Source organism: Antennarius striatus, chromosome 13 (assembly GCF_040054535.1).
Source record: "Antennarius striatus isolate MH-2024 chromosome 13, ASM4005453v1, whole genome shotgun sequence".
Classification (NCBI taxonomy): Eukaryota; Metazoa; Chordata; class Actinopteri; order Lophiiformes; family Antennariidae; genus Antennarius; species Antennarius striatus.
The window spans coordinates 8,462,166-8,489,067 of record NC_090788.1 but is presented as its reverse complement, the minus strand read 5'-3'; the positions used below and the strand labels follow the sequence as shown (position 1 = coordinate 8,489,067).

General features: G+C 40.2%; 2 protein-coding genes across 2 annotated transcripts; both read left to right on the top strand.

Moving 5' to 3' along the window:
• The first annotated feature begins 6,988 nt into the window (after nt 1-6,988).
• ppme1 (protein phosphatase methylesterase 1) lies at nt 6,989-16,625 on the top strand. Its single transcript, XM_068331045.1, has 14 exons — nt 6,989-7,259; nt 8,279-8,374; nt 8,610-8,700; nt 8,816-8,873; nt 9,394-9,445; nt 10,362-10,516; nt 10,685-10,775; nt 10,869-10,934; nt 11,024-11,150; nt 15,228-15,357; nt 15,550-15,594; nt 15,715-15,779; nt 15,975-16,042; nt 16,174-16,625. Coding segments are annotated over exons 1-14 (1,131 nt in total). The 5' UTR covers nt 6,989-7,173; the 3' UTR covers nt 16,175-16,625.
• Nucleotides 16,626-22,748: 6,123 nt separating this feature from the next.
• On the top strand, nt 22,749-24,046 carry LOC137606728 (odorant receptor 131-2-like). The gene has a single exon (XM_068332122.1). It carries the CDS (start codon nt 22,808-22,810, stop codon nt 23,735-23,737), a length of 930 nt encoding a protein of 309 aa, XP_068188223.1. The 5' UTR covers nt 22,749-22,807; the 3' UTR covers nt 23,738-24,046.
• The last annotated feature ends 2,856 nt before the right edge of the window (nt 24,047-26,902 follow it).

The following is a 26,902-nucleotide window of genomic DNA, read 5'->3' as shown; positions in this document are numbered from 1 at the left end:
ATGTCTGGATTCTTTAAATGTTTTCATGTTGGTGCATTTGACTAGCTATTATGTAAAGAACATTTTGCATCACTTCCGTTTCTCTGTGTCAGACAGCACAGCATCAAACTTGTTCCACCTTGTAAGCAGCAAAGCTAAAAAGTTTTCTAAAGAATGACACTCCTGTGCTTCACAGATAATCCATTGAGTGAACGGATGAATGGATGCACATAGCACCAGCTAGCATTCACGCCACAACATTAACAGCTGTCCATAAAAACTGATAGTATGAACAGAGAAGACTCTTACAGAGGGGAGACACTTAGTCAGTAGAGTGTCAGTGCCCTGGGCAGAAAGCCCTTTCAACATGTGACTTTAGATATTTTAGGTCTGGGCACCAGGAAGATCATTTCAGTGCAGGTGGTTGGCAATGCAAATGTGTACTCTCTATATGTAATGCTTTACCTGCTGCTACAGGATACAGGGTGTTTTTTTCCTCTTCCAAAATTTTACTACTATTACACAACATTGTTACATGCATTTTTATTTTTTTTCATATATACTGTAGTTGATCTAATTCATCTGCCAACTGGGTTGGTCCCTGTATAATTCAACTATGTTAAAACAAAGACATTATTCTGTGCAAATAAAAATTATTTTTTATAATGCCTTGCCCTTCGAGTGACCTTTACCAGAGATATTCTAACACAGACTACTCTAGGTATGCAGGAGATACTCACAAGGTGGTCCAAAATGAAATGGGCTGTATGGACCCAAAGCTCAACAGTCATGGAAAATAAACAACTTTTTCTGTCATCTTTAATTATGTTTTCGATCAAGTGTTTTGATACAATAATAGATAGACAGACACAGACAGATGGACAGACAGACAGATAGATAGATACCTCCTGTCAAATATCAAACCAAGATTTTTGGATGCATGCTATGTCCACTTTGCAATCAGGTGACTTTTTTTATTTTATTTTATTTATTAGACAAGATAGAGATGGGAAATGCATCAGCCTTAACCTTGGGAAGGAGGCGGAGCTGCTTTCATGTAAAAAAAAAAAGTTCTTGAGAATGTAACAAACTTTTGAGAACACAGACAGTAAACAAGTTACTGGTCTGGCTTCAACCGGTCTGCAGCAATCCTCACAACCCCTTTAAAGCCCCACCCAAAGAGAATCATCTCTGTGCCCCTCCACACTTTAAATACCATGAACCATGACTCAGTGTACCGAAACAGCTGACGTCCCTTTCCCTAAAAATACAACAGGTATTGCATCACCAAAGGTTAGTGACTTAAGGTTCTTGTGAAGCTCCTGCTGCCATTGTTGCACACTTTGTCCATGATAACACATGTCAGGCTTGAATTTGGTAGTACAGTGTGGTACAGAGCGGAGCATGACATACATCCAGTGTCCCAGAACATGATGTTTATAAGCAAATTACTTTGGGTAGCATCAGGAGATATGAGAGATAGATGTGAATATAATAACAGACAGCTAAAGGCACAAACTTCCGTGAACATAATCACTAAAATGAATACAACTGGGGCTATATTAAAACCATAGAAACACACAACCACTGCAAGATATTATGAAACAGCATATTGACTGCACAATTCTAACAGAAACCCTGCTGGGAAGCTGTAATGTCAAAATTGTGACCATTGACCGGACATACTTTGCGCTCTCAGATTTCTATCCAGTTATAAGGCAATATTGTATGTGATAAACTATGAATGTTCACCTCCTGTGAAATATCAAACCAAGATTTTTGGATGCATGCTATGTCCACTTTGCAATCAGGTGACTTTTTTTATTTTATTTTATTTATTAGACAAGATAGAGATGGGAAATGCATCAGCCTTAACCTTGGGAAGGAGGTGGAGCTGCTTTCATGTAAAAAAAAAAAGTTCTTGAGAATGTAACAAACTTTTGAGAACACAGACAGTAAACAAGTTACTGGTCTGTTCACCTTGAACTTGTCATGTCCTTCCTTGTGCCTCTCACGATGAACTTAACCAGTCTGCAACTGAAATGACCAGCTGTCCGAACAACCTCTTTACATAACAGTGTCTTAGAGTTTCCATTAACAGCGACCTACAGTAGAGGACTGAACCTATGACTTCACAAGGCCAGAATTGCAGTGGTCATGACTACATTAAAACGTCACATCATTTTCACTGTCTTTAATTATTAGTATTACTTTTACTTGATATTTGCCAAGAGGTCCCAGTACTAAACTCTTTCCAGATTCATGTTAATATTTGTTTTGATCACATAATGACGAGTTATCTTCAGTGGGTTTGAGTGCAGCTTCAAAACACTGCAAAAATTGGCCTATATCAATAGTACAGAGATCAAGATTTTACCTCTATAGTTTATCATGAGAATCTAGCTCTAAAAACAACATTTCCCATGATACAACTGAATTCAAATCTTTAATTGAACTCTCCCTGCATATTAATAACATATTTATCAAAGCATATGTTTTCTGTGACCAATTTATAGTCCCAGAATACAAGCTTTTTAAAACCCTAATGGCAGTCAAGGATATATTTAGATGGGAACATAAGGGAACATTGTGTACATTCACCAAAAAGAAAAAGGAAATGCAGGAGACATTTTTTTTATTTACGAAAACCTGTGTTTTCCTCAAAAGAATGCATAACATAACTTCCATAACTTAACTTCCTCTGAGCATCTATCAAAAAATAAATTTTGGGTGACATTACATTCATTCATTCATTCCTTTTGCCGTTTCTTCTGTTAAGGGTTACCTGGGCTAGAGTCTATCCCAGCTGACATTGGGCATTTTAAAAGTTATAATAATTGATTTGCTGTCAGGCGTACAGGGTTCACTGATATCACAATGACTTTTCTTTTATGTTTGTCTAAATTTCTTGAGAATCCATCCAGTAGCTGGAATGTTTAACGCAGGACTAAAGTTGTGATACAAACATACACTGACCTAGAAACAATGCATAACATAGCAAACAAGGAAACTGAAAGCATAAAAACATAAATGCACAATTATTTATGTTTTTGTTTATTAATGAACTTTTTCTTATAAATAATCATAACTTTAAATGGTGACAAAATGTATGAGAATGTATCAGTACATAAGCAAACCCTTAAAAATTAACAGCGATAAATATGGCGTCTTTGTGACAAACAAGATCTTAGCCAAGCTTTATTACAAACTCATTTTGTGTACAGCTTGACTGTAGGCTACTAATTACTGTAATCATCCAGATGGATCACAATGTGTGCAGGAGCTCCAATCACCACCCCAACAGGAATCACTGTCATCAGGTGTAATCCACCAGGTGTCACCAATGGCCCATTCTCACACACTTTTGTTCTCCCAATAAACATCATCATTTTTTTATCCCATGCTAGTGGCACTTCTGTCTACATTTCAGTCTATCTGTGCAGTAAGTTGCCACTGTTTCTAGTGGGCCTGGGGTAACGCTGTTTGAACTGCAATTACAGCTGGTGCAATGAAGATGAATATTATTCAACTGGATATAGGCTTGGAATAGTGCTGGGAATCCATAATTAAGCTGTTGTGAATATAGCATAGGTGTTCAAATGGGGCATTCTAGTTTTCTGTTCCATTTAACAACTGTGTTTGCCTTTTCTGTCTCTGTTTTCCACTATAAAATACGTGCTACACTATATGGTCAAACATATTTGCACAGCTGTCCAAAGCATTGGATTCAGGTGTTTCACTTCCATGGGTACATACATACTGTATATATAAAATTAAGCCCCTAGGCATGCAGACGACTTTTACAAATATCTGTGACAGAATGAGCCTCAGGCGCACAGTGATTTCCAGTGTGGTTCAGTGGTAGGGTGCTACCTGTGCAATAAGTCATGAAATTTCCTCACTCCCACATATTCCTCAATCAACTACTAGTAATTAGATAACAAGGTTGAGGCGATTTGAAACAACAGCAATTCAGCCACAAAATGGTAACCCACCTAAAACAACAGAGTAGGGTCAGCTGATGTTGACCCGCGACCCACGAAAGCAGATGAAGCGGTTAAGAAAATGAATGAATGAATTATACAGTACTGTATCTTGTACACCACGTAGATCTTCTTCTTCTTTTCCTTTGGGATTTTCCCTTCAGGGGTCGCCACAGCGAATCAATTGCCTTCATCTAACCCTGTCTTCTGAATCCTCTTCTCTCACACCAACTACCTTCATGTCCTCTTTCACAACATCCATAAACCTCCTCTTTGGTCTTCCTCTAGGCCTCCTGCCTGGCAGTTCAAAAGTCAGCATCCTTCTACCAATATATTCACTATCTCTCCTCTGGACATGTCCAAACCATCTCAGTCTGGCCTCTCTGACTTTATCTCCAGAACCTCTAACATGTGCTGTTCCTCTGATGTACTCATTCCTGATCCTATTCTTCCTGATCACTCCCAAAGAGAACCTCAACATCTTCATCTCTGCTACCTTCAGCTCTGCCTCCTGTCTTTTCCTCAGTGACACTGTCTCTAGACCAAACAACATCGCTGGTCTCACCACAGTTTTGTACACCTTTCCTTTCATTTTAGCTGAAACTCTTCTATCACACATCACACCTGACACTTTTCTCCACCCATTCCATCCTGCCTGTACACGCTTCTTCACCTCTTTCCATACTCTCCATTGCTCTGGACTGTTGACCCTAAGTACTTAAAATCCTCCACCTTCTTGATCTCTTCTCTGTCCTGCACCGCTCTAACATACTTCTCTGCCACTCCAGACTTTATCATACATTACCACAGTTCCTCTCTGGGCACCCTGTCATAAGCTTTCTCCAGATCTACAAAAACACAATGCAGCTCCGTTTGGCCTTCTCTGTACTTCTCTATCAACATCCTCAAAGCAAATACTGCATCTGTAGTACTCTTTTTTGGCATGAAACCATACTGCTGCTCACAAATGCTAACTTCTTCCCTTAGTCTAGCTTCCACTACTCTTTCCCATAACTTCATTGTATGGCTCATTAGCTTAATTCCTCTATATTTCCCCAACTCTGCACGACTCCCTTGTTCTTAAAAAATGGGCACCAGCACACTTCTTCTCCATACCTCAGGCATCTTCTATCTATCTAAGATTCTGTTGAACAACCCAGTCAGAAATTCTACGGCGACCTCTCCTAGACACTTCCAAACCTCTACAGGTATATCATCAGGACCGACTGCCTTTCCACTCTCCATCCTCTTCAATGCTCTCCTCACTTCATCCTGGCTAATTTTTGCTACTTCCCAGTCCACAACAGCCACATCTTGTAGTCTTTGTTCTCTGTCATTTTCCACGTTCATCAACTCTTCAAAGTACTCTTTCCATCTTCCCATCACACTACTGGCACCTGTCAATAGACTTCCATCTCTATCTTTAATCACCCTAACCTGCTGCACGTCCTTCCCATCTCTGTCTCCCTGTCTTGCCAACCTGTATAGATCAGTCTCTCCCTCCTTACTGTCCAACCTAGCATACAAGTCATCATAAGCCCCTTGTTTGGCCTTTGCCACCTCTACTTCCACCTTATGCTGCATCTCCCTGTACTCCTGTCTCTTCTCCTCATTCCTCTCAGTGTCCCACTTCTTCTTAGCTAACCTCTTTCTCTGTATACACTCCTGTACCTCCTCATTCCACCACCAAGTCTCCTTATCTACTTCCCTTCCAGATGACACACCAAGTTCTCTCCTACCTGTCTCCCTGGTCACATTAGCTGTAGTTGTCCAGTCATCTGGAAGCACCTCCTGACCACCCACAGCCTGTCTTAACTCCTTCCTAAAAGTCATGCAACACTCTTCCTTTTTCAGCTTCCACCATTTTGTCTTCTGCTCTGCCTTTGCCCTCTTGATCTTCCTCACCACCAGAGTCATCTTACACACCACCATCCTATGCTGTTTGGCTACACTCTCACCTACCACTACTTTACAGTCACTGACCTCCTTCAGATTACACCGTCTACACAAGATGTAGTCTACCTGTGTGGTCCTACCTCCGCTCTTATAGGTCACCCTACTGTATGTTCCTGCCTCTTCTGGAAGAAAGTATTCACTATAGCCATTTCCATCCTTTTTGCAAAGTCAACTACCATCTGTCTTTCTGCGTTCCTCTCCTGGATACCGAACCTGCCTATCACATCCTCATCACCTCTGTTTCCTGCACCAACATGTCTATTGAAGTCTGCACCAATGACAACTCTCTCACTTCTAGGTATGCTCTGCATCAATTTCTCCTTCTCCAGCTCACATCCTACCTGTGGAGCATACCCACTAACAACATTGAACATCACACCTTCGATTTCTAGCTTCAGATTCATCACTCTATCTGACACTCTTTTTACCTCCAGGACATTCCCAACAAACTCCTCTTTCAAGATAACTCCTACTCCATTTCTCTTCCTATCTACACCATGATAGAACAACTTGAACCCTGCTCCTAGACTTCTAGCCTTGCTACCTTTCCACCTGGTCTCCTGGACACACGAGTACGTCTACCTTACCTCTCTGCGTCATGTCAACCAACTCTCTACCTTTTCCTGTCATAGTTCCAACATTCAACGTCCCTACTGTCAGTCCTATACTCTTGGCGTTCCTCTTCTCTCTCTTCCTACGAACACACTTTCCTCCTCCCCTGCTTCGACCAACAGTAGTCCAATTTCCACCAGCACCCCAACAGCACCGATGGCGGTCGTTGTAAACCCAGGCCTCGACCGATCTGGTATAGAAGTCATAGGTTTGATTCGCATGTTTGATTTGGCAAAAGTTTTACACTGGATGTCCTTCCTGACGCAACCCTCTGTATTTATCCGGGCTTGGGACCGGCATAATAAGACAGTGGCTTGTGTCCTCTTGTGGATACATTTGTACGCCACGTAGATGTACGTCATTATTTACCACTAGATGGCAGTAATGCTTTGAATGGACTAATGTACTTGTGAAATGAATTCAAGGAAGAAGCCAGCTCAAAATGATCAAAGGAGAATCAGCAGCAGCAGAAGAAGAGCGCTAGCCATTAGCTTGTCACAGATCGTAGAAACCTAACGTCAGCTGAAATTTACCCAATGCCTGCATAGTATTGCTGGTTGTGTCGAACAGTCATATGCTGCGTAAGAGAGGGGATGTCTTATTAAACAATTCTTGACAGAGCCCAGCCCCTGTTTTCGACAACATGGAGAAACAGTTGCATTTAAATTTGTTAGCGTCTAGACCTCCGATGCCCGGTGGTTTTCAGTCCGGCTCCAAAATGAAAATGGGGTAAGTTAGCTAGCGTCTTTGTAGCATTATGGTAACTATGTCAACTGTGTAAATGGGTTTGTTTTATCTTATTACTATTACATCGGCTGCTTACTTTTTCATTGCTATCGTCTTCACCGTTCCTTAAGATCAGGCAGCTCAGGTGGTGATTGGTAAATTAAGTTAGCTTGCAAGCTATTTTGCCGGCGTTTTGACTGACTGCAGTCGACAAAACGCAGTTTGGAAATGTGACAAACTCTACATTTCAGGTTAAAGTAGTAGTGTTGTCACTGACCATTAGATAATCAACGATTATTGAAATATGTCAGGATTAGTAAGCATTGATTACATACTAAAAACAATGTTTGGATATTTGTTGTTGTTTTTTTTTAGTTTCCTGCTTGTTTAAACAGCTAGTGGAACTGGTTATATAAGGCAGAAATGATCTGAGGTGTGATCTAATGATATCACAAAGAATGACACTGATTCAAATTGTGAAATATGAAGTTGATGTGTAATTTGGATTTGATTAAATCTTGAAAATATTGCTTGCACTGGATGAGAACATCTTGTCATATGTTAAATCCACTATGCAGACAGATTAAGTCACAGAGCTAGTTCTTCATCTTCATGGAAACACAGTCCAGATATTTCTGTCTTGTTCATTTTGTCCTAAGAATCTTGCAACAATAAGATTTGTATAACTTTGGGGTGGCAGTAGCTCAATCCACAGGGATTTGTCTTCGGAACCGGTGGGTAATCAGTTCAAGACCAGCATGGAGTGTTGACTCCTAGCTGGAGAGGTGCCTGTTTACCTCCTGGACAAATCCAAAGTCCCCTTGAGCAAGGCACCAAATCTCAAAACCACACAATTCACCGTTTCCCTGCACACCTGCTTGGTTATGAGCATGTCTATAGGCACGTGTGCGTACGCATGCATGCCTGCCCTACATATGTCTAACACACCATAAAAACAATTTCCTGATTGGGAATTACCAAACAAGATCAACTTGAATCTTTTCCTCTTTTTTTCTCTCCAGACCTGGACGGAAGAGAGATTTCTCCCCCCTGCCTTGGAGTCACTACTTTGAAACCATGGAAGATGTTGAGGTGGAGAATGAAAATGGCAAAGATATATCCTTGAATACTGCTTATGGAAAAAGTTCAGCATGGATGATTTAACCTGTAGCATTGCAATCAAATCTAACTAGGCTGTGTCAGATTTAGCTTTTTCAATATACCAGGGCACTTTCAGAATGGTGGAGATGCTCAGTTTTTAGAATTAACCATTATTCCCTTTTATTTAGCCATGTGTCTTTAGTTTGTTACTCTGACAGCTCTTGCATGGATTTCCTTGACTGCCAAGAACATTTTCCGAATTTACTGCAGCGGATCCCATGGTCCTGTGCTGCTTCTGCTGCATGGAGGAGGTCACTCTGCACTCTCCTGGGCAGTGTTCACTGTGAGCATAATAAATATTACACACATGCTTCATGTTGTAACTATGATGTTCATCCAAACCAAAATATATGTAAAATACTTGTGTGATTTTAAGTGGTGTCCATGTGTCTTTGCAGGCTGTTATATATAGCAGGATCAACTGCAGGGTGGTGGCTATGGACCTTCGCGCTCATGGTAAATATAGGTGGTCACAAAAAAAAAATTATTCAAAATCTATTCAGGAAATTAAGCTCTTGATTCCTTCGTTAATTTTGTTTGGCAGCATTATAAATCCCTTTGTAATCATAGTTTCTAAAAATGTCAACTTGAATAAATATCCTGTGATTCTGTGTCCTTCACTGGTTAAAATTTCTGTAGTCGAAAGGCCAAGTTATGCCAAGTTATGATACATGATAATTGAAAATTAGTTTTAGATTGAATCTATTTAAATAGTATAAAGGGTAGGATGGTGAAATAAAACTGTCCATAGGAGAATTTGCTGTCACTTGATATTTTGTTGTTTGTATTACAACTCTACTATCACAATATTTTTAAGAAGTAAAAAGGCTGTATCAAATCTTTACTTCTTGTGATGAGAAACTAATTGTCCTTGGTGTGATCAGCTCACATTACTAAGTGTCACTGGTCAATGTTTGTGTTTTCACAAGTTTTTATGGTTCATATTATCAAATGTGCTTGTCCCTTTGTCATGCAGGTGACACCAAAGTGAAAAATCCTGATGATCTCTCGTCAGACACAATGGCCAAGTAAGTTGATGTGTGCAGTGTTAAAGGGACAGTAAAGTTAATTTTAAGTGACATATATGTTATTAATCATTATGAGAACTGGAAGAAAAAATAAATTTTATATGTGTAGCATCATCCGTTTGGTCAAAAAAGCTTAAAATCTGCGCCGCAGCAGCTTCCGCATTCAGTGGTCACGTGGGCGTCATACGTCACTGTGGCCAAACATAGCTTAGCAGCCATAAGAAACAATGCAATTCTAGACTCGATTAACACCAAAAATATCATGGTCACCTGTGCAGTGAACGGTTGTGACAACAGAACAGCAAAAAGACACGACTTTCAAATAAATTCACTGTAGCAACAATAATTCAAATAATTCCACACAGTCCAATAGTAATAAATGGCGGTTAGCTCAATGCTAACATAATATGGACAATCCCATTGACGGGCTAGCGCGTTAGCATCTTTAGCACGTTCAACTTTTCCATACCCTCAGTAAACCAAATCAAGGAGATATCCCCCCGAAATCTGAGGTAATTGTTGTCAACTACTAACAAGCCCCAGGGGAAATGAACCCCGTCAATTTCTCTGTCTATCACGTTTGATATTGTTTATTTTTCACGAGTGCCATAATTGCATGATAATCTGGTCATAAAAACATTTATACAATACCTCCAGTAGCTCCAGGCATTAAATAATTATCCACTAAACCTTGGGTATTCAGAATAAATACTGGATGATGCAACATATATAAAATTTATTTTTTCTTATATGTTATTCATCATTATGAAAAATAGATGTCACTTGAAATTAACTTTACTGTCCCTATAAGAATCGCATGCAGACTTGTGACACAGCCTGTGAGCGTATATTCAGGTACACTGACGCGTGGTGGACACAGAGCAAGCATAACAGACTATTACTTGTTTTTCAAAAGGGACATTGGCAAAGTGGTGGAGGCGCTTTATGGAGAGAACCCGCCACCAATCATGATTATTGGACATAGCATGGGTGGGGCCATCGCAGTTCACACAGCCAGTGCGAATCATATACCATCTCTGCTTGGTCTCTGTGTCATTGATGTTGTAGAAGGTAATAACTGGCAATTTCATAAACAAAAGCTACTATCATAGAAGATGCTTAGTTGTATTTACTACTGCTACTGAGGTTTGCAGATAATTTGTTAGAAAATGTTACTACTTTAATTAAGTCTGAGCTCACTATTGAGATTTCATTGACATAATGTTTAACTGCGTTTAGGTACAGCAATGGATGCTTTGAACAGTATGCAGAATTTCCTCAGAAGTCGGCCTAAGACATTTAAATCCCTCGAGAATGCCATTGAGTGGAGGTAAACACGAAACATGATTATTGTGGATTGTTTGCTAAACCAAATTAATAGGACAAGTGTCTGAAGATTTGTTTGCCTTTTTTTTGTCAATAGTGTGAAGAGTGGCCAGATACGAAACATTGAATCAGCACGAGTGTCAATGGGAGGACAGGTGAAAAAGTATGGCTATGATGTTTCTAATCTGTTTTATGTGTCGTGAAGTTCTTAATCGTCATTCTTATTATAATTTACTGTGTTGATATTTGCAGATGTGAAGAATCCACAAACAATCCATGTATGTCAAACAGCATTGGTGAAGGTATCATAGAAGAGGAAGAAGATGAAGAAGCTGAAGCAGAATCTAACAAGAAAAGGATGAAGGAAGACGACCAAGAGGTACTGTCTTGTTGTGAAATGTCTCTTTGTCGTCACACAACTATCACACATCACACCTGACACTTTTCCCCACCCTTTCCATCCTGCCTGTACATGCTTCTTCACCTCTTTTCCACACTCCATTTCTCTGGACTGTTGACCCTAAATACAGTATTTTCTGCACTATAAGGCCCACTGGATTATAAGACGCACCTTTAATGAATTGTTTATTTTATAATTTATTTCATATGTAAGGCACACCCGATCATCAGGCGCATGGAATAAAAAAATTAAAATAGATTGCGCTGTCCGTCCACTAGATAGGGCATCCATGACTGTGAGTACCTTTAAACAGTTGTGAACGGCTATTGTTATGTCAATGAAGCGATTCTGAGGCCCCGTCCACACGATGCCGGAACTTTTTGAAAACGCAGATATCCGGAACGCAAACACAACTTTTTGAAAACGCTGGCCTAGGTGGATTTTTTAAAAACGCTGGGTCTGCATTGTCATGTGGACGGTTTATCCGCAACTTTTTAAAAACGCTGACGTCTTTCCTGCGACAAAAACCACTGTGACATCATATTTATGGGCCCGTGTGTACAAACATGATGGATGTACGAACCTTGTTAATGGCAGCATTCTTGCAGGCGTTTTGTGACAACAAAACATGGAGGATTCCTATTTGATCAAATTTGACTCAATACTGCCGTCTTCGAAAACGCACTGATGCGTTTACGGGTGGACGGAGATTTTTTTTGAAAACCCTGTCATGTTGACGCGAATCGTTTTCGATGCGTTTTCAAAAGTTGTGTTTTCCAAAAAATCCGTCATCGTGTGGACGGGGTCTGAGCCTCATCAAGGAAACCTGATCACTTTGCCATCTTGGGCCCTGTCCACACGATGCTGGAACTTTTTGAAAACACAACTTTTTGTTGCATTTATGCCTTCCTTTTTTCTATACTCTTAACACAGACTCACACCTAGAAAGCACAATTGACCAAATGGTTATTTTTCTTCTCAAAACACATTTTGTTAAATTAACACTAACTCTAACACTGGATATTTGACTCAAAATGAAATTACTTTGTCAAACAATAATGCTTGTTTTCACTTCATAAGGTACATGCAGTCAATCAAAGTACACCAGGTTTCAAAATACTGGGTATCGTTGACATTTGAAAAATTACATAGACTTTTATGCTTCAGTTTTAATGGTATTTGCCTGCAAAATGTACACAAAATGTCTTGGTTGGGAACTTTATGTCCACATGCAATTTTCACATTCAAAAGCATTCCAGTAAAGAGCAAATCAGGTTTTTTGTCTTTACAGTTTATTACAGGAGGTACAGTAAAAATACCGTTTACAATATGATAGAAAAGAAAAAGCTTACAGTGAACAAAATAGACATGAAACCCACAAGAGCTTTCTGAACAAAAAACGAAACAACAGCAAAAAGCCCGGAAAAAAGTAAAAAGGCGTGTGTGTGTGTGTGTGTGTGTGTGTGTGTGTGTGTGTGTGTGTGAGGGGTGGGGGGGTTACGTAAAAAAACACAAAATTACCGTCTCTAATCTCTACGATCTCTGATATCATCCAAGGCGATGCACCTGGGATGGAACTGCTGGGTATGGCAGATCCACCCTTGGCAATAATCAGCTGTGTGTCAATGGGGGGGCAGTGACTCACTGGGAGAGCCCAATGTTCCAAGATTGGCGGTTCGATTCCCCCTCCCACCCAAAAATACCCAGAGTGTGAGCTGACAGTGGGAGGTGTCAGCTCACCTCCGGAGCACTGCCGACGCGCCCTTGAACAAAGCGCCGTCACCCTTACAAGTTCCTCATTTGGGTGCACCATAAAGGAGCTGCCCGCCACTCTTCCCCCGCCCCTGCATGCGTACAGGACACCTGTGTGTGGGAGTGTGTGTTCAGGGCCTGTTCACACTAATATATGCACGTATGAATTACTAAGACGAGAGTGTGCCACTAATTTCCCTTTCAGGATTAATGGAGTATATAAAATTAAAAAAATATAATTAAAAAAAAATTTTCAATTGTTTATCAGCTGCAATATATTGTTTTTGAACTGATATCATTGCAGACACAAGGTTTTTATACTGCATCTAAGGTTTGGAATATTATTGTTGCTATTGTGGGATGTTGTGTGTTAACATTCGTAGATAATAAAAAAACCATCCATAATTTTGTTGGGAGGTATAGCTTGTCTGATAAGAAAATGAAAGCATTGTGGAAATATGTTCACTGACTGCATATTGAGTGAAAACAACATGAAATGTGTGAATGGTATGGCCACAAAAGATGTATGATGTGCTAATTGTGTTTAGAGTTTTGAAATTGTGACTGCTGTTTGGACAAACGCTTGTTGGCGACTGTAAAAAAACTGTAAAAAACCTGACATTAAACACTGGTTAAATTTATTAGGAGTGAACCACTCAGTTCGAACAGGGCAGATTATTTCCTGATCTGAAGTTCAAGCAGATATTTAAGCTCCGACGTTCGTCTTTATTAATTAAATATTGTTTCAATCGATCGGTAGTCGGAGACGAGGTGCAGCTATTTGCTGCTGTGTGTCCTAAACAATTATTAAACCAGTTTTTAATGTCAGGCTGCTAATTTACTGGCAAATGCGATGCTGTTTTACTCCTAGAACTGACTTTATTGTTGGTGTCTCACTGCCGTGAATCTCACAGCACGTCACTGCCAGACAGAATACACAAACCTAAATGTGCACCCCCACCCGTAACTTGTTGTTTCAGGTATCAACTACATTTGCAAATCAATTGCAGCACACCAGGTACCGTTGTCTAGCAGTGACTCAGCTCTTGAAATTTCAGAAAAGGCTGGAAGTTCAGCTTTGAGGGTCTTTCATTCGCCTTTATGCCAGTTTCTCCATGTGTTTCCGCAGACTAATAGAATGGACCTTCACTAGATTCCAGATTACAACACAATGAATACCATTGTGCTGTAATCTGGAATCTAGTGATTCCAATTACTCCAATTAAGTTTAAAGTGGGTTATTTCTGGCGCGACAGTTGTTGGGAAATACTGAGATCAGTCAGTCAGTCAAACTATATTAATAGAGTTGTTGAAAATTCCCTATGTTTTGCTACGTTATCGTAGCCGGTCATCGCAGGCTGCTCTGCCGTCAGGCAGCAGGTCAGTGGGACTTTGGCGACGCCCCTTGATTACCGTTGTTAGGGGGCGTAGGCCTGAATACTCTCTGAGGGTGCCCCTGGTGACATAGTGTGGCATGACTGCGGGCCAGACTGCCGGCTTTTTTTCAGCTGTCTTGTTTTTAACAAATACTAATGTGAATATTTATCCATATACAAGTTGCACCAGATTATAAAACGCACCACAGGATTATGAAAAAAATTATAGGCTTTTAGGTGCGCCTCATAGTGCGGAAAATACTGTACTTAAAATCCTCCACTTTCTTGATCTCTTCTCCCTGTACCCTCAGTCTCCCACTCGGGTCCCTCTCATTCACACACATGTACTCTGTCTTACTGCGGCTAACCTTCATCCCTCTCCTTTCCAGGACAAACCTCCGCCTCTCTAGCTTCTCCTCCACCTGTTCCATGCTCTCACTACAGATCACAATGTCATCTGCAAACATCATAGTCCATGGAGATTCATGTCTAACCCCGTCTGTCAGCCTGTCCATCACCATAGCGAACAAGAAGGGGCTCAGAGCTGATCCCTGATGCAGTCCCACTTGAACTCTCTGTCACACTTACAGCACACCTCACCACTGTCTTACAGTCTTCATACATGTCCTGCACCGCTCTAACAGACTTGTCTGCCACTCCAGACTTTATCATATAATACCACAGTTCCTTTCTGGGCACCCTGTCATAAGCTTTTTCCGGATGTACAAAAATACAATGCAGCTCCCTTGGCCTTCTCTGTACTTCTCTATCAACATCCTCAAAGCAAATACTGCATCTGTAGTACTCTTTTTTTGGCATGAAACCATACTGCTGCTCACAAATGCTCACTTCTGCCCTTAGTCTATCTTCCACTACTCTTTCCCATTACTTCATTGTATGAGTCATCAGCTTTATTCCTCTGTTACAGATTAAAAAGGAAAGCATTTTTACCTGGCGAGTGGAGCTGTCAAAGACTGAAAAATACTGGGAGGGCTGGTTCCAAGGCTTATCGGCTCTCTTTCTCACCTGCCGTGTACCTAAACTGCTTCTGCTCGCAGGTTAGATCTGTTTCCTACAATGGATGTATGATATTTTTTCATATACCAAATGTATATTTAAAAAAAGTTGATTTAACATTTGGATTTTTCAGATAATGTTTAGGTAATTAGAATGGAAATAAATGTAGTTTTATAACAAGTAGTTTTGTCTTTGATTGCAAATTTTCACCCTGGACTTAATCCGTTGTGCAGGTGTAGACAGGCTTGACAAAGACCTTACTATTGGACAGATGCAAGGTAAGCAACACACACACACACACACACACACAAACAAACACACACACACACACACACACACACACACACACACACACACACACACACATCTCAACATTAAACATACTGTTTTTTTCACAGGAAAGTTTCAGATGCAGGTCCTCCCTCAGTGTGGTCATGCTGTTCATGAGGACGCTCCTGAAAAGGTAAAGGCCTTTTCTTTGAATGTGCTGTCTGATAAAGTTAGATTGATTGTTGTCTGTGAATTCTCCAAAAGTACTACCTTATTACTTTATAGTGTCTGCTTGTATAAACAATAGAGGGATTTGTGTTTTTGTTCTGTGTTCTCAGTGTGATCCACATTTTGTTTAGCATAACTTGAATTTTCCAATGTGCTGCAGGTTGCAGATGCTTTAGCAACATTTATGGTTCGGCACAAATTCACTGATTTTAAGGAAGGATACATGTGGTAAGTGTACATCCTACCAGAGAATACATACATACACTGAAGGGGATTTTTCAAAAGAAATTTAATGTAATAGAAATGTAACAGTGGGTTTTTTTTATTGTCATTGATTCTATGTGACATTGTGTCCACAGATAATTTCCAGTCTACAGTCTACCTATTGGCAGTAGTTACAAAGGAAATGTTGAAGATTCAATCACATCCTCTTACAATATTACTGCAAATTAATGAATATTATTATTTTGTTATGTAGATACTTTGCCTTTCAGCTTTGCCTTATATTTATTTTAAGACACTGGATTTTAAGTGTACTTTTATTTTACAATGTATTTTTTCATTTCTCAAGTAATGTGGTTCGTTTAATATTTCTTTGGAATGATTGCATCATTGTCAATATTTTTGTGTTTAATATTTTGATTCAAGTAATGATTGAAGATGGATACTTGTAAAATATCACTCATGCTTGTATATTTAGAATGTGTATTAAAAGACATCATGATCATTTTCAATTTGGTAGTTTATTTTGAATGGAATGTGACCAGATGTGTTTAAATTGACCCTGCCCGGAGGAAGCCCGGGGCCCACGTCTGGAGCCAGGCCTGGACGGAGGGCCCGTCAGCGAGCGCCTGGTGGCCGGGTCTGCCACGGGGCCCGGCCGGGCTCAGCCCGAAAAGGCAACGTAGATTCTTCCCACCCCTGTGGACCCACCACCCGCAGGGCAGACCGATGGGGTCGGGTGCGCTGCCATATGGGTGGCAGTGACAACAGGGGGTCACGACGGACCAGATCCGGGTGGCAGAAGTTGGCTTTGGGGACGTGGAATGTCACCTCACTGGCGGGGAAGGAGCCGGAACTTGTGTTGGAGGTGGAGCGTTACCAGTTGGATCTGGTGGGGCTTACCTCCACGCATAGCCTCGGTTCTGGATCCAAACTCCTGGATAGGGGTTGGACCTTGTTTTACTCAGGCGTGAGGCGCAGGGCGGGTGTGGGGATACTCACAAGCCCCCGGCTAAGCGCGGCTGTGTTGGAGTTTACCCCGGTGGATGAGAGGGTCGCTTCCTTACGCCTTAAGGCTGTGGGGGGGAGAAACTCTGACTGTTGTTTGTGCATATGCACCAAATATCAGTTCAGAGTATTCGGCCTTCTTGGGGTCCCTAAATGGGGTCCTTGAAGGGATCCCTGCAGGGGACACCATTGTTCTCCTGGGGGACTTCAACGCACACGTCGGCAATGATGGAGACACTTGGAGGGGCGTGATTGGGAGGAATGGCCTCCCTGATCTGAACCCGAGCGGTGTTATGTTGTTGGACTTCTGTGCTAGTCACGGATTGTTCATAACTAACACCATGATTGGTCAATGATTGATCTTGTGATCGTATCATCTGATCTTCAACCGTGTGTTTTGGACACTCGGGTGAAGAGAGGGGCAGAGCTGTCAACTGATCACCACCTGGTGGTGAGTTGGGTCCGTTGGCGGAGGAAACCTTTGGATAGACCTGGTAAGCCCAAGTCTCAAGGTCTTGGGTGCCTCAAGGGGCGGTAATCCTTGAACACCGTGGTGGACTCCGGTGGTCAGGGAAGCCGTCCGACTGAAGAAGGAGGCCTTCAGGGGCATGTTGTCCCTGGGGACTCCTGAAGCAGTTGCAGGGTACCGACAGGCCAAAAGGACTGCAGCCTCGGCTGTGATGGAGGCAAAACAGAGGGTGTGGGAGGAGTTCGGAGAGGCCATGGAGAAGGACTATCGGACGGCACCAAAGTTGTTCTTGAGGACTGTCCGACACCTCAGGAGGGGGAAACGGGGAACCATCCAAGCTGTATACAGCAACGATGGGACACTGTTGACTTCAACTGAGGAGGTTGTCGGTCGGTGAAAGGAACACTTTGAGGAACTCCTGAATCCAACTACCCCAACTGACCCGTCCTCTGTTGCAGAGGCAGAGATGGAGGATGATCGGGGATCAGAGTCAATCTCTCGGGGCGAAGTCACCGAGGTAGTTAAACAACTGCACGGTGGCAAAGCCCCGGGTGTTGATGAGATTCGCCCAGAAATGCTGAAGGCTCTGGGTGTCAAGGGGCTGTCGTGGATGACACGCCTCTTTAACATTGCGTGGAAGTCTGGGACAGTGCCGAAAGAGTGGCAGACTGGGGTGGTGGTTCCTCTTTTTAAAAAGGGGGACCAGAGGGTGTGTGCCAACTACAGGGGCATCACACTCCTCAGCCTCCCTGGGAAAGTTTACTCCAAGGTGCTGGAAAGGAGGGTCCGGCCGATTGTCGAGCCTCAGATTGAGGAGGAACAATGTGGGTTCCGTCCTGGTCGTGGAACAACGGACCAGCTTTTTACTCTCACAGGGATCCTAGAGGGGGCTTGGGAGTATGCCCATCCAGTCTACATGTGTTTTGTAGACTTGGAGAAGGCATATGATCGTGTCCCCAGGGATAAACTGTGGGAAGTACTGCGGGAGTATGGGGTGAGGGGGCCTCTCCTCAGGGCCATCCAATCCCTGTACGCCCAAAGTGAGAGCTGCGTTCGGGTTCTCGGCAGTAAGTCGAACTTGTTCCCAGTAGCTGTTGGGCTTCGCCAGGGCTGCGCTTTATCACCAATTCTGTTTGTGATTTTCATGGACAGGATATCGAGGCGTAGTCGTGGTGAGGAGGCTTTACAGTTTGGTGGCCTGAGGATTGCATCACTGCTTTTTGCAGATGATGTGGTCCTGTTTGCGTCATCAGCCTGTGACCTGCAGCGCTCACTGCAATTTCCTCCGGGATTAATAAAGTATCTATCTATCTATCTATCTATCTATCTATCTATCTATCTATCTATCTATCTATCTATCTATCTATCTATCTATCTATCTATCTATCTATCTATCTATCAATCACTGGTCCGGTTTGCAGCCGAGTGTGGAGCGGCGGGGATGAGGATTAGCACCTCCAAATCTGAGGCCATGGTCCTCAGCAGGAAACCGGTGGAATGCCTTTCTCCAAGTGGGGAATGAGGTCCTTCCACAAGTGAAGGAGTTTAAGTATCTTGGGGTCCTGTTCACGAGTGAGGGAACAATGGAGCGTGAGATTGGATGGAGAATTGGGGCAGCAGGAGCGGTATTGCAGTCGCTTTACCGCACTGTTGTCACAAAGAGGGAGCTAAGCCGAGAGGCAAAGCTCTCCATCTACCGTTCAATCTTCGTTCCTACCCTCACCTATGGTCATGAGCGATGGGTCATGACCGAAAGAACGAGATCGCGGATACAAGCGGCTGAAATGGGCTTTCTCAGGCGGATAGCTGGTGTCTCCCTTAGAGATAAGGTGAGAAACACTGCTGTTCGCGAGGGGTTCAGAGTAGAGCCGCTGCTCCTTCGCGTAGAAAGGAGTCAGTTGAGGTGGTTTGGGCATCTGGTGCGGATGCCTCCGGGACGCCTCCCTAGGGAGGTGTTTCTGGCACATCCAGCTGGGAGGAGACCTCGGGGCAGACCCAGGACCAGGTGGAGGGATTATATCTCAACACTGGCCTGGGAACGCCTTGGGATCCCCCAGTCAGAGCTGGTGGATGTGGCCGGGGAAAGGGAAGTTTGGGGCTCCCTGTTGAAGCTGCTGCCCCCGCGACCCGACTACGGATAAGCGGTGGAAGATGGATGGATGGATAGTTTATTTTGAATGGAATGTGACCAGATGTGTTTAAATTGGTTTTTATGTTCATGTGTTGTGTTTAAGTTTTCCTCACCTTTTTTAACATGAAAAATTGCACAAGTTAGACTTATACTAATGGGGAAAATCTGCTATGTCCAGTCTTTTTTGCTACCACCAGCTTTATGGTCAGTGTTTGTTCTACAAATACTGAATGAAATTAAATTATAACATCCACCCTGCATCTGAATTAGTCTATACTGAATATCACATGACTATTTGGTAGTTGCTGTTTGTACTGCGTTAGTTATGATGACTTGGAGATCATCATTTATTTCCAACTTTTTAAATCTGCTGTCTTGCTCAGAATATAACCCCCACCTAAGAACAAAGTCTTGATTTGTTTGACTAGGAATTACTAAATCCATCATTCCTAGACGCTATTAAACCAATATCAGTCATACATGAAACTATTGCATATTGACCTTGTGGCATTGTCTTTATTGTAAGTTTTGGAACAATAAATTTCTTCCAGAAATTAAATGTTAACAAAATTTTGAGATCATTGATGTAGTGATCACACAAACAATGGCTGTCAGTCTTCTAGTCACAAAGCAATCAAACTTAGCAAAAAATTTATAAATCACTGTCTAAATGAAATACACAATCTGATAATTTTGTCTTTAGACTAAGTGTTTGACAGAATTTTGAAATCATCACTTTCAGCCATCACTGGTGATGCTGTAATAATGTGAAGTCATCTTCAGTTGATCATTTCGCAAAGCGATTCAGGAAGATTTTTTTTGCTCTCGTCATCCAAAGTAGTGAGTCCAAGATTTAGTTTCATGCAGATAACTTTTCACATCTAGTCAAGGTTTGCACTGCATGTTCTACATATTTTCTACTTGGAGCAGAATCAGATCATTAAGGTTATGAGTTCCAGACCCATAGACAATAAAATCCTTTTTATTCCTCTACATGCCCAGTCCTGCCTTTTGACTTGTGCAACAGTTATAATTTTATTGTTGGGATCCAGCGTAAAAATACTTACATAATACAACATGAATGCTTTAATGTCATTCATATTACATCTGGTTAAAACTATTTTTAATGTGTAATCTTTTTTCTAATATCGATAAATAATAACAAATGTCTTCGTAAATTCATCGATAATCACAAACATTCACCCTTAGTTGCAAATAAAGATTGTAAACACTTGATTTTCTTTTCTTTTTCCACATTTTGATTTCTTGCATTAACAGAATTTTTGCTTTTAACACAGCTTTGAGACAAGATTTTCCTTCATCAGTTCCTTGTGTGGTTCTTCTAGGATGAGGCCCACTTTCCGCAAGTTAAAGAAACTTTACAATGCAGCAGAAAACATTGCTGTAGTTTTAGAAACTCTAATGAAGGTGATGTTTTTCTTCTTGTGCCTTGGTTTACTCCCTGGGACACGTGCGTTAATTATCTCTCTGCGGCCCAACAAACTAAAAACTACTTTCTAAATGATGTACATATTTAAATTATTAATTTCTCTCTAATGATTGTCCTCTAAAGAATTGCAACACTGAGGTCATTATGAGATTCTGTAAACAACACTGACATGTTGTTTTGTTCTGAAGAGATCCTCGATGGTTGCATCATTTTTGGCCTGAAATACCCTTATCTTACATTTTTCCTAAACCTAGATAGTTTTCCATTTAGAGGACTTAAAATATTATTAAATATTACGATCCATTACGGTGCCACAAATCAATATCTTGGTGAAGCAATGTCAGCATAATTGTTTATTTTTGTCTGTACTGGATGACAGAATGAACATGAGCCTAAAAACTGTTTTTTCATTCAGCCTGTCATTCAATATTTAGATAAAACTGTACTGTAAGAAAACTCAAACAATCTAACAATTTTCCATCCACCTGTGAAGTTGGGGGAGCTGTCCATTGCACAGTGCAATGAATAATGGTTAATGGACAAAGCCCTGAATCTTGAGCTCCTGAACTGCGATAAAATTTGACAAAAGCATAAATGTTGCCCGCAGAATGAAACACAATCATACGGTGATGTTCTGACTTTGTCTAAAGTCACTAGCTGGTCAAATCTTCCATCGTTTTTTGATCAAATGATCTTTAAGACGGGTCAAACATTTTTTTTTCAGTTTCAGTGTTTATTATGAGCAAACGTAATATTCATATTACAATGCAAAACGCATGATGTTTTTAATTGAATTTTATCTCATAAAATAACTGGGATCCGTGTTCATAATTAACCATTTTTAAAGCTCCTCACAGAATATCTTTTGAATTTAAGAAACTTATTAACAGAACTGTTGACATGTCCAGGATGGATCCCACCTCTCCACCAAAGCCATCAGAAGGAAGCATCAGCCCACCAATATTTTTAGCTTTATACAATACGGTACTTAAAGTACTCATTTAGATCAAGAGGTAGGAAAATTTGCTTAACTCTTTAATCTTATCAGAATAATTCAAATTAAACACATCTGGAGGATAAAGGAAGTAGTAAGTTGAACTACAAACCTTTGCTCCAAATGTAATGGAGTAAAAAGCACAATATCTGTAAAAATGACTAAAGTAAAGAACAGGTGCCTCAAATGCTTTATTTCAATGCAATTTGAGAAAACTGTAAATATGCTTTGGGTCAATTGATGATAGTTTATAAATGTTAAATAAATTACATTAAAAATGTAAGCAATACACGTCAACGTTATTGTAAATGTAGAAAGAAATGTTGAATGCTCTAATGGCACACAAACTTTTCTCAAAGAAACCACAGCTAATGTAGAGCTCCGATTGGTTGTGACAGTGATGATGTCAACACGCAGATCACTTAAACTGTGGACATAATCAGACTTGCACACCAAAACTTCAACTTCATTGTCAAATGAAGTCAAAGAAAACCAGTGGGACACATAGTAAGTATGTGAGTGAGTGAGTGAGTGAGTGAGTGAGTGAGTGAGTGAGTGAGTGAGTGAGTGAGTGTGTGTGTGTTTATTACGATGTTTTATTGTTGTGACGCGCTGTTAATTTCATTTAAAATATTGTTTGACAGAATTAATGTGAACAAGCCTGCACTGTCAGTCTGTACTGTTTGTTTTCTTTTACAGACACTGCATGAATAACGGTCATGAATAACGTGACAGATGCGCCTCATTTGAATCAATCCCAGATACCAGTTAAAGTTCTGCTGTGTGTGCTGCCATGTCTTCTCTGTTTTTACGTCAACGGTGTAATGCTGTTTGTGTTGGTCAAAAAGCCTGCCCTCCAGGAGTCCTCCCGGTACATCCTGTTTGGTCATCTGCTCCTCACTGACTCTCTCCAGCTCCTGGTGACTATGCTGATGTACATTTTTGGTTTAACCCAAGTCAAAATGATCAGCTATGTTTGTATTGTTATTACAATGTTTGCAGCCACCATTGTGCAAATATCACCCCTCAACCTTGCTGTGATGTCTATGGAGAGGTATGTTGCTGTTTGCTACCCCCTGAGGCATGCTGACATTGCCAACATCAGGAGGACTAAAGTATCCATTGCTATTATATGGATTGTGGGCTCCTTAGATTCGGTCATTCAGTTGTTGTTGTTTTTCATTCTCGAGAACAGCAGATTTACTGTGCCAAAATACTGCAGCAGAAACAGGGTCTTCAGGCTCCAGATTTATTTGACTTTAAACACGGCTTTCACCATTTTGTATTTTGTATCCGTGACCGTAATTATCATATATACATACATTGCCATCATGATTACTGTGAAATCAGCTTCTTCTAATGACTGTAATGCCACTAAGGCCCACAGGACAGTATTATTACACCTGCTTCAGTTATGCTTGTATCTCACGTCTACTCTGTTCAACATGATTCTCTCCTACAGTACGTGGACGAAGACTACAGCCATGGCCAATAATTTCCACTATGCTCTTTTTATCATTCTTATTGTTTTCCCTAAGTGTTTAAGTCCACTCATATATGGCGTCAGAGATCAAACTTTCAAACATTTCTTTAAACGCTATTTTACTTTGGATATCAGAGTCACTGCCCAGCCATCTCTGAAGTCTTAGTAATCTTTGTTTTTGGACAGTCATCTTGAGTACACAGAATATTTTCATGTTCCTTCACATGATGTGTTTAAATACGTGACAAGCTGTACGATAAATTTTAAGTGATCAGAAATCAAAAATAAGGTTCCTTGAGAATATAGTATGTCATCTGTTTTATATTTTACGCCATTATTCAAATTACAGTTTATACTTATGTTTTCTAATTTGTAATGTGATTTGTAGTGCTATTGTGTTCAAATGAATGTGACCTACATTAAATTAAATTTGTGTGAAAAACAGTCATCAACCACATGCATACAGTAATAAATATAATAAATGGGCAGAAATGTAATCATTTGTAAGAGATTACGTAAAGCTGTTGTTCAGAATACGTTCTCCAAAAAATGCATCAAGATTGTATTGCTTACATATTGATTCTAATGCTAAATATATTAATACTTTAAATTATTCACTTTCAAGGTTGAAGAAATCCCATGTAGATGATGAAGCACATGTATGATTTACTGCCCTAACGTGCAGTATATTTTAATCACTCTCATTCATAAAAAGAGCAGTTATAGCAATAACAAGCTGTAACAACAATAACAAGCTGTCATTGATTTTACTGGAGACAATGGGTTTTTTCCCCCGTCTTTTAAAAAATACATTCTTGTTTGCTTCTCCTAAGTACAAATATAACTTTATAATCTACACCCCTTTTTTGGAAGTAAAAGAGAAGTTTACTTCTATATGTAAATATTATTTATGCTATGTAATATACTCATATTACATGTCACCTAATAGAATTAGGAACCGTATTTTATAAGTAATACATTTCTCATAAATTTTGATCAGAAATTCATTACAATGTCTTTTTTGGACAGTCATAATTTATGTTCAAAAATGTTTAGCTTGATTTTTTACTTAATTCTAGTAATTATTATCTTATCATATAGTTTAGATTCAACTTTTTTCCCATCACCATATGACCATGGCAGTATTTACACAAAGGAATTAACACACTAATACAGGATACGTACAAAGAGTGTTGACATTTCAACACCCTATTTTGTAGTTGGATGAACAGCCACATGTCATATTATAAATTCTGATTATGCATATGTGGAGTTTATCCCCTCAACCAGCAGATGTCACCTTTGGCTTGAGTGTAGTTCATCAGTGCCTGCTGTGTTCGAGTGTACTTTTGAAAGTACAGTACATGGCACCTGACAATTGATGAGGTTTAAAAAACCGCAGATGTTGTGTAACATGATATTATTGATGGAATTCCTGTCTCCTCCTCTTTCTCACAGTCCAGAGGGACACTTATGTAGCACAAACAATTCAGACAGACAGCAGAGAGAGACCAATTTACGTGGGTAAAAAGGGAGGGAGGTGCTGACCCATAGGATAAAAGATATGTTTGAGTGGGAGGTGGACTAATTAAACTGATCTTTACTCCACCGCAAGCCTTAAGCCCTCTCAATACTTCTCTGGCCTTCCTGAAGGAGCACTTGAATGGCTGAAAAACATTCCAGAAGGGTAGAGTACCTGGAGACAGAGAGCAGGAGCATAAGGGAGAGTTTGTTATCACAATCCTTCAACCAAAAAAATGGAGTCTGTGGCTTTGGTTTGATAATGGAATGTTTCATCAAGCCAGCCTCAGTTTTCCATTTGATGACACATATTATGTGTAACTTTTCCATTTTGTTGTGACATTTCCACAGACTACTAGACTCACAGGGAGTTTAATTAGTAAATATAATTATTTTCAACAACGTAAGGTACAAAGAGACAACGTTTTGTAAGTTGTCACTAATCAACACTAATCAAGTCATGTCAACTGTTTTACTACATTAAATTATGTTAAAAAAAAAATTCTATCAAATGCAATTAAAGCATAACAGCAATGACACTGATAAAAAAAATTTTTTGTTGTCCTCCGGAAATTTTGCATTAAGTATCAACAATAGTAAAGAATGAGCAGAGTTGGCTGCAAAGAATATTATATTGAAAAAATAATTTGTCTTTGAAAGGTTGCAATCTGTTGAAATTATGCCAGAGAAGCTTAGAGTATATTCAATTGTAATTTTTTTCCTTTCCTCCTGCAAATTTAACTTACTGGCATGACAATATCATGCATCTCTTTACAATTTTAATTTGAAAGATAAAATTGAATTGTATGTGCGTTCTTGCTCTTTTTTTTTAGTACCCAAAATTCATCAACTTTAAACTCCAGCAGTTACAAAGTACTTCACTTGTCTGTCTGGCAAGGTCTATGAATGTTAATGAGACAAAGAAGAAGATAAGCATTCTAAAAAAGGCGCACCTTCAATGAATGGCCTATTTTAAAACTTTTTTTGATATATAGTATAAGGCGCACAATTGATTATTGAGAAAATTAAAGGTTTTTAGGTGCACCTTATAGTGTAGATAATACTGTAACTGCTGATGAAAGAAAAAAATCCATATGAAATAAAGATAAAAAGAAATAGGCTTTAGGAGCAGATTTTGGAGAAACGCCAGTGGCAAACTTATGTGATGAAATCTAATATAGCTACAGATGATGCCTTTAAATTGAATTAGGCAGTATTTTAGATCCTATTTTTCTGGGGATATTAAATAAAATGCATTTTACCATACAAACAAACGTTTACACAAAAGATTCTCAGATGAATGAAGTGGTGGGAGCGTAATTTGTGTCTCTTGTGTTCCTCCAGGAGACTCAACTTAAAGCTCTGACCTGGTTAGCTTTCTGTCAGCAGGGCGAGGTGCTGGCTTACACTCATTCCACACACATCTACTGTGCAGAGATTAACTACAAGAATTGACTATCACTAATTAGGGTATACTGTACACTACATCCATTGAAACAATTGGACCTTTTTTTTTTCAGTGTTCACAGCAAATCACAAGATATTTATATGAGATAATCTGAGATGATATGTGCTGTATATATTTTGACTTGTATAATACTATGAACAACTGCACAGTTGAAGTAGACCTGGGAGACCATGCGGGGAAACATACATCTACCAAACTGGCAAACCTAAATTAAACACAAGGATGATAGACATTATGAATTAGATTTGTGTCAGTCAAAATATTGAACAAAATCTGGAATTGAATCATTTGTGGGTGAAAATGGGGGCGATAAAAATCAGAGGAACCATTGAAAGTGTTCTG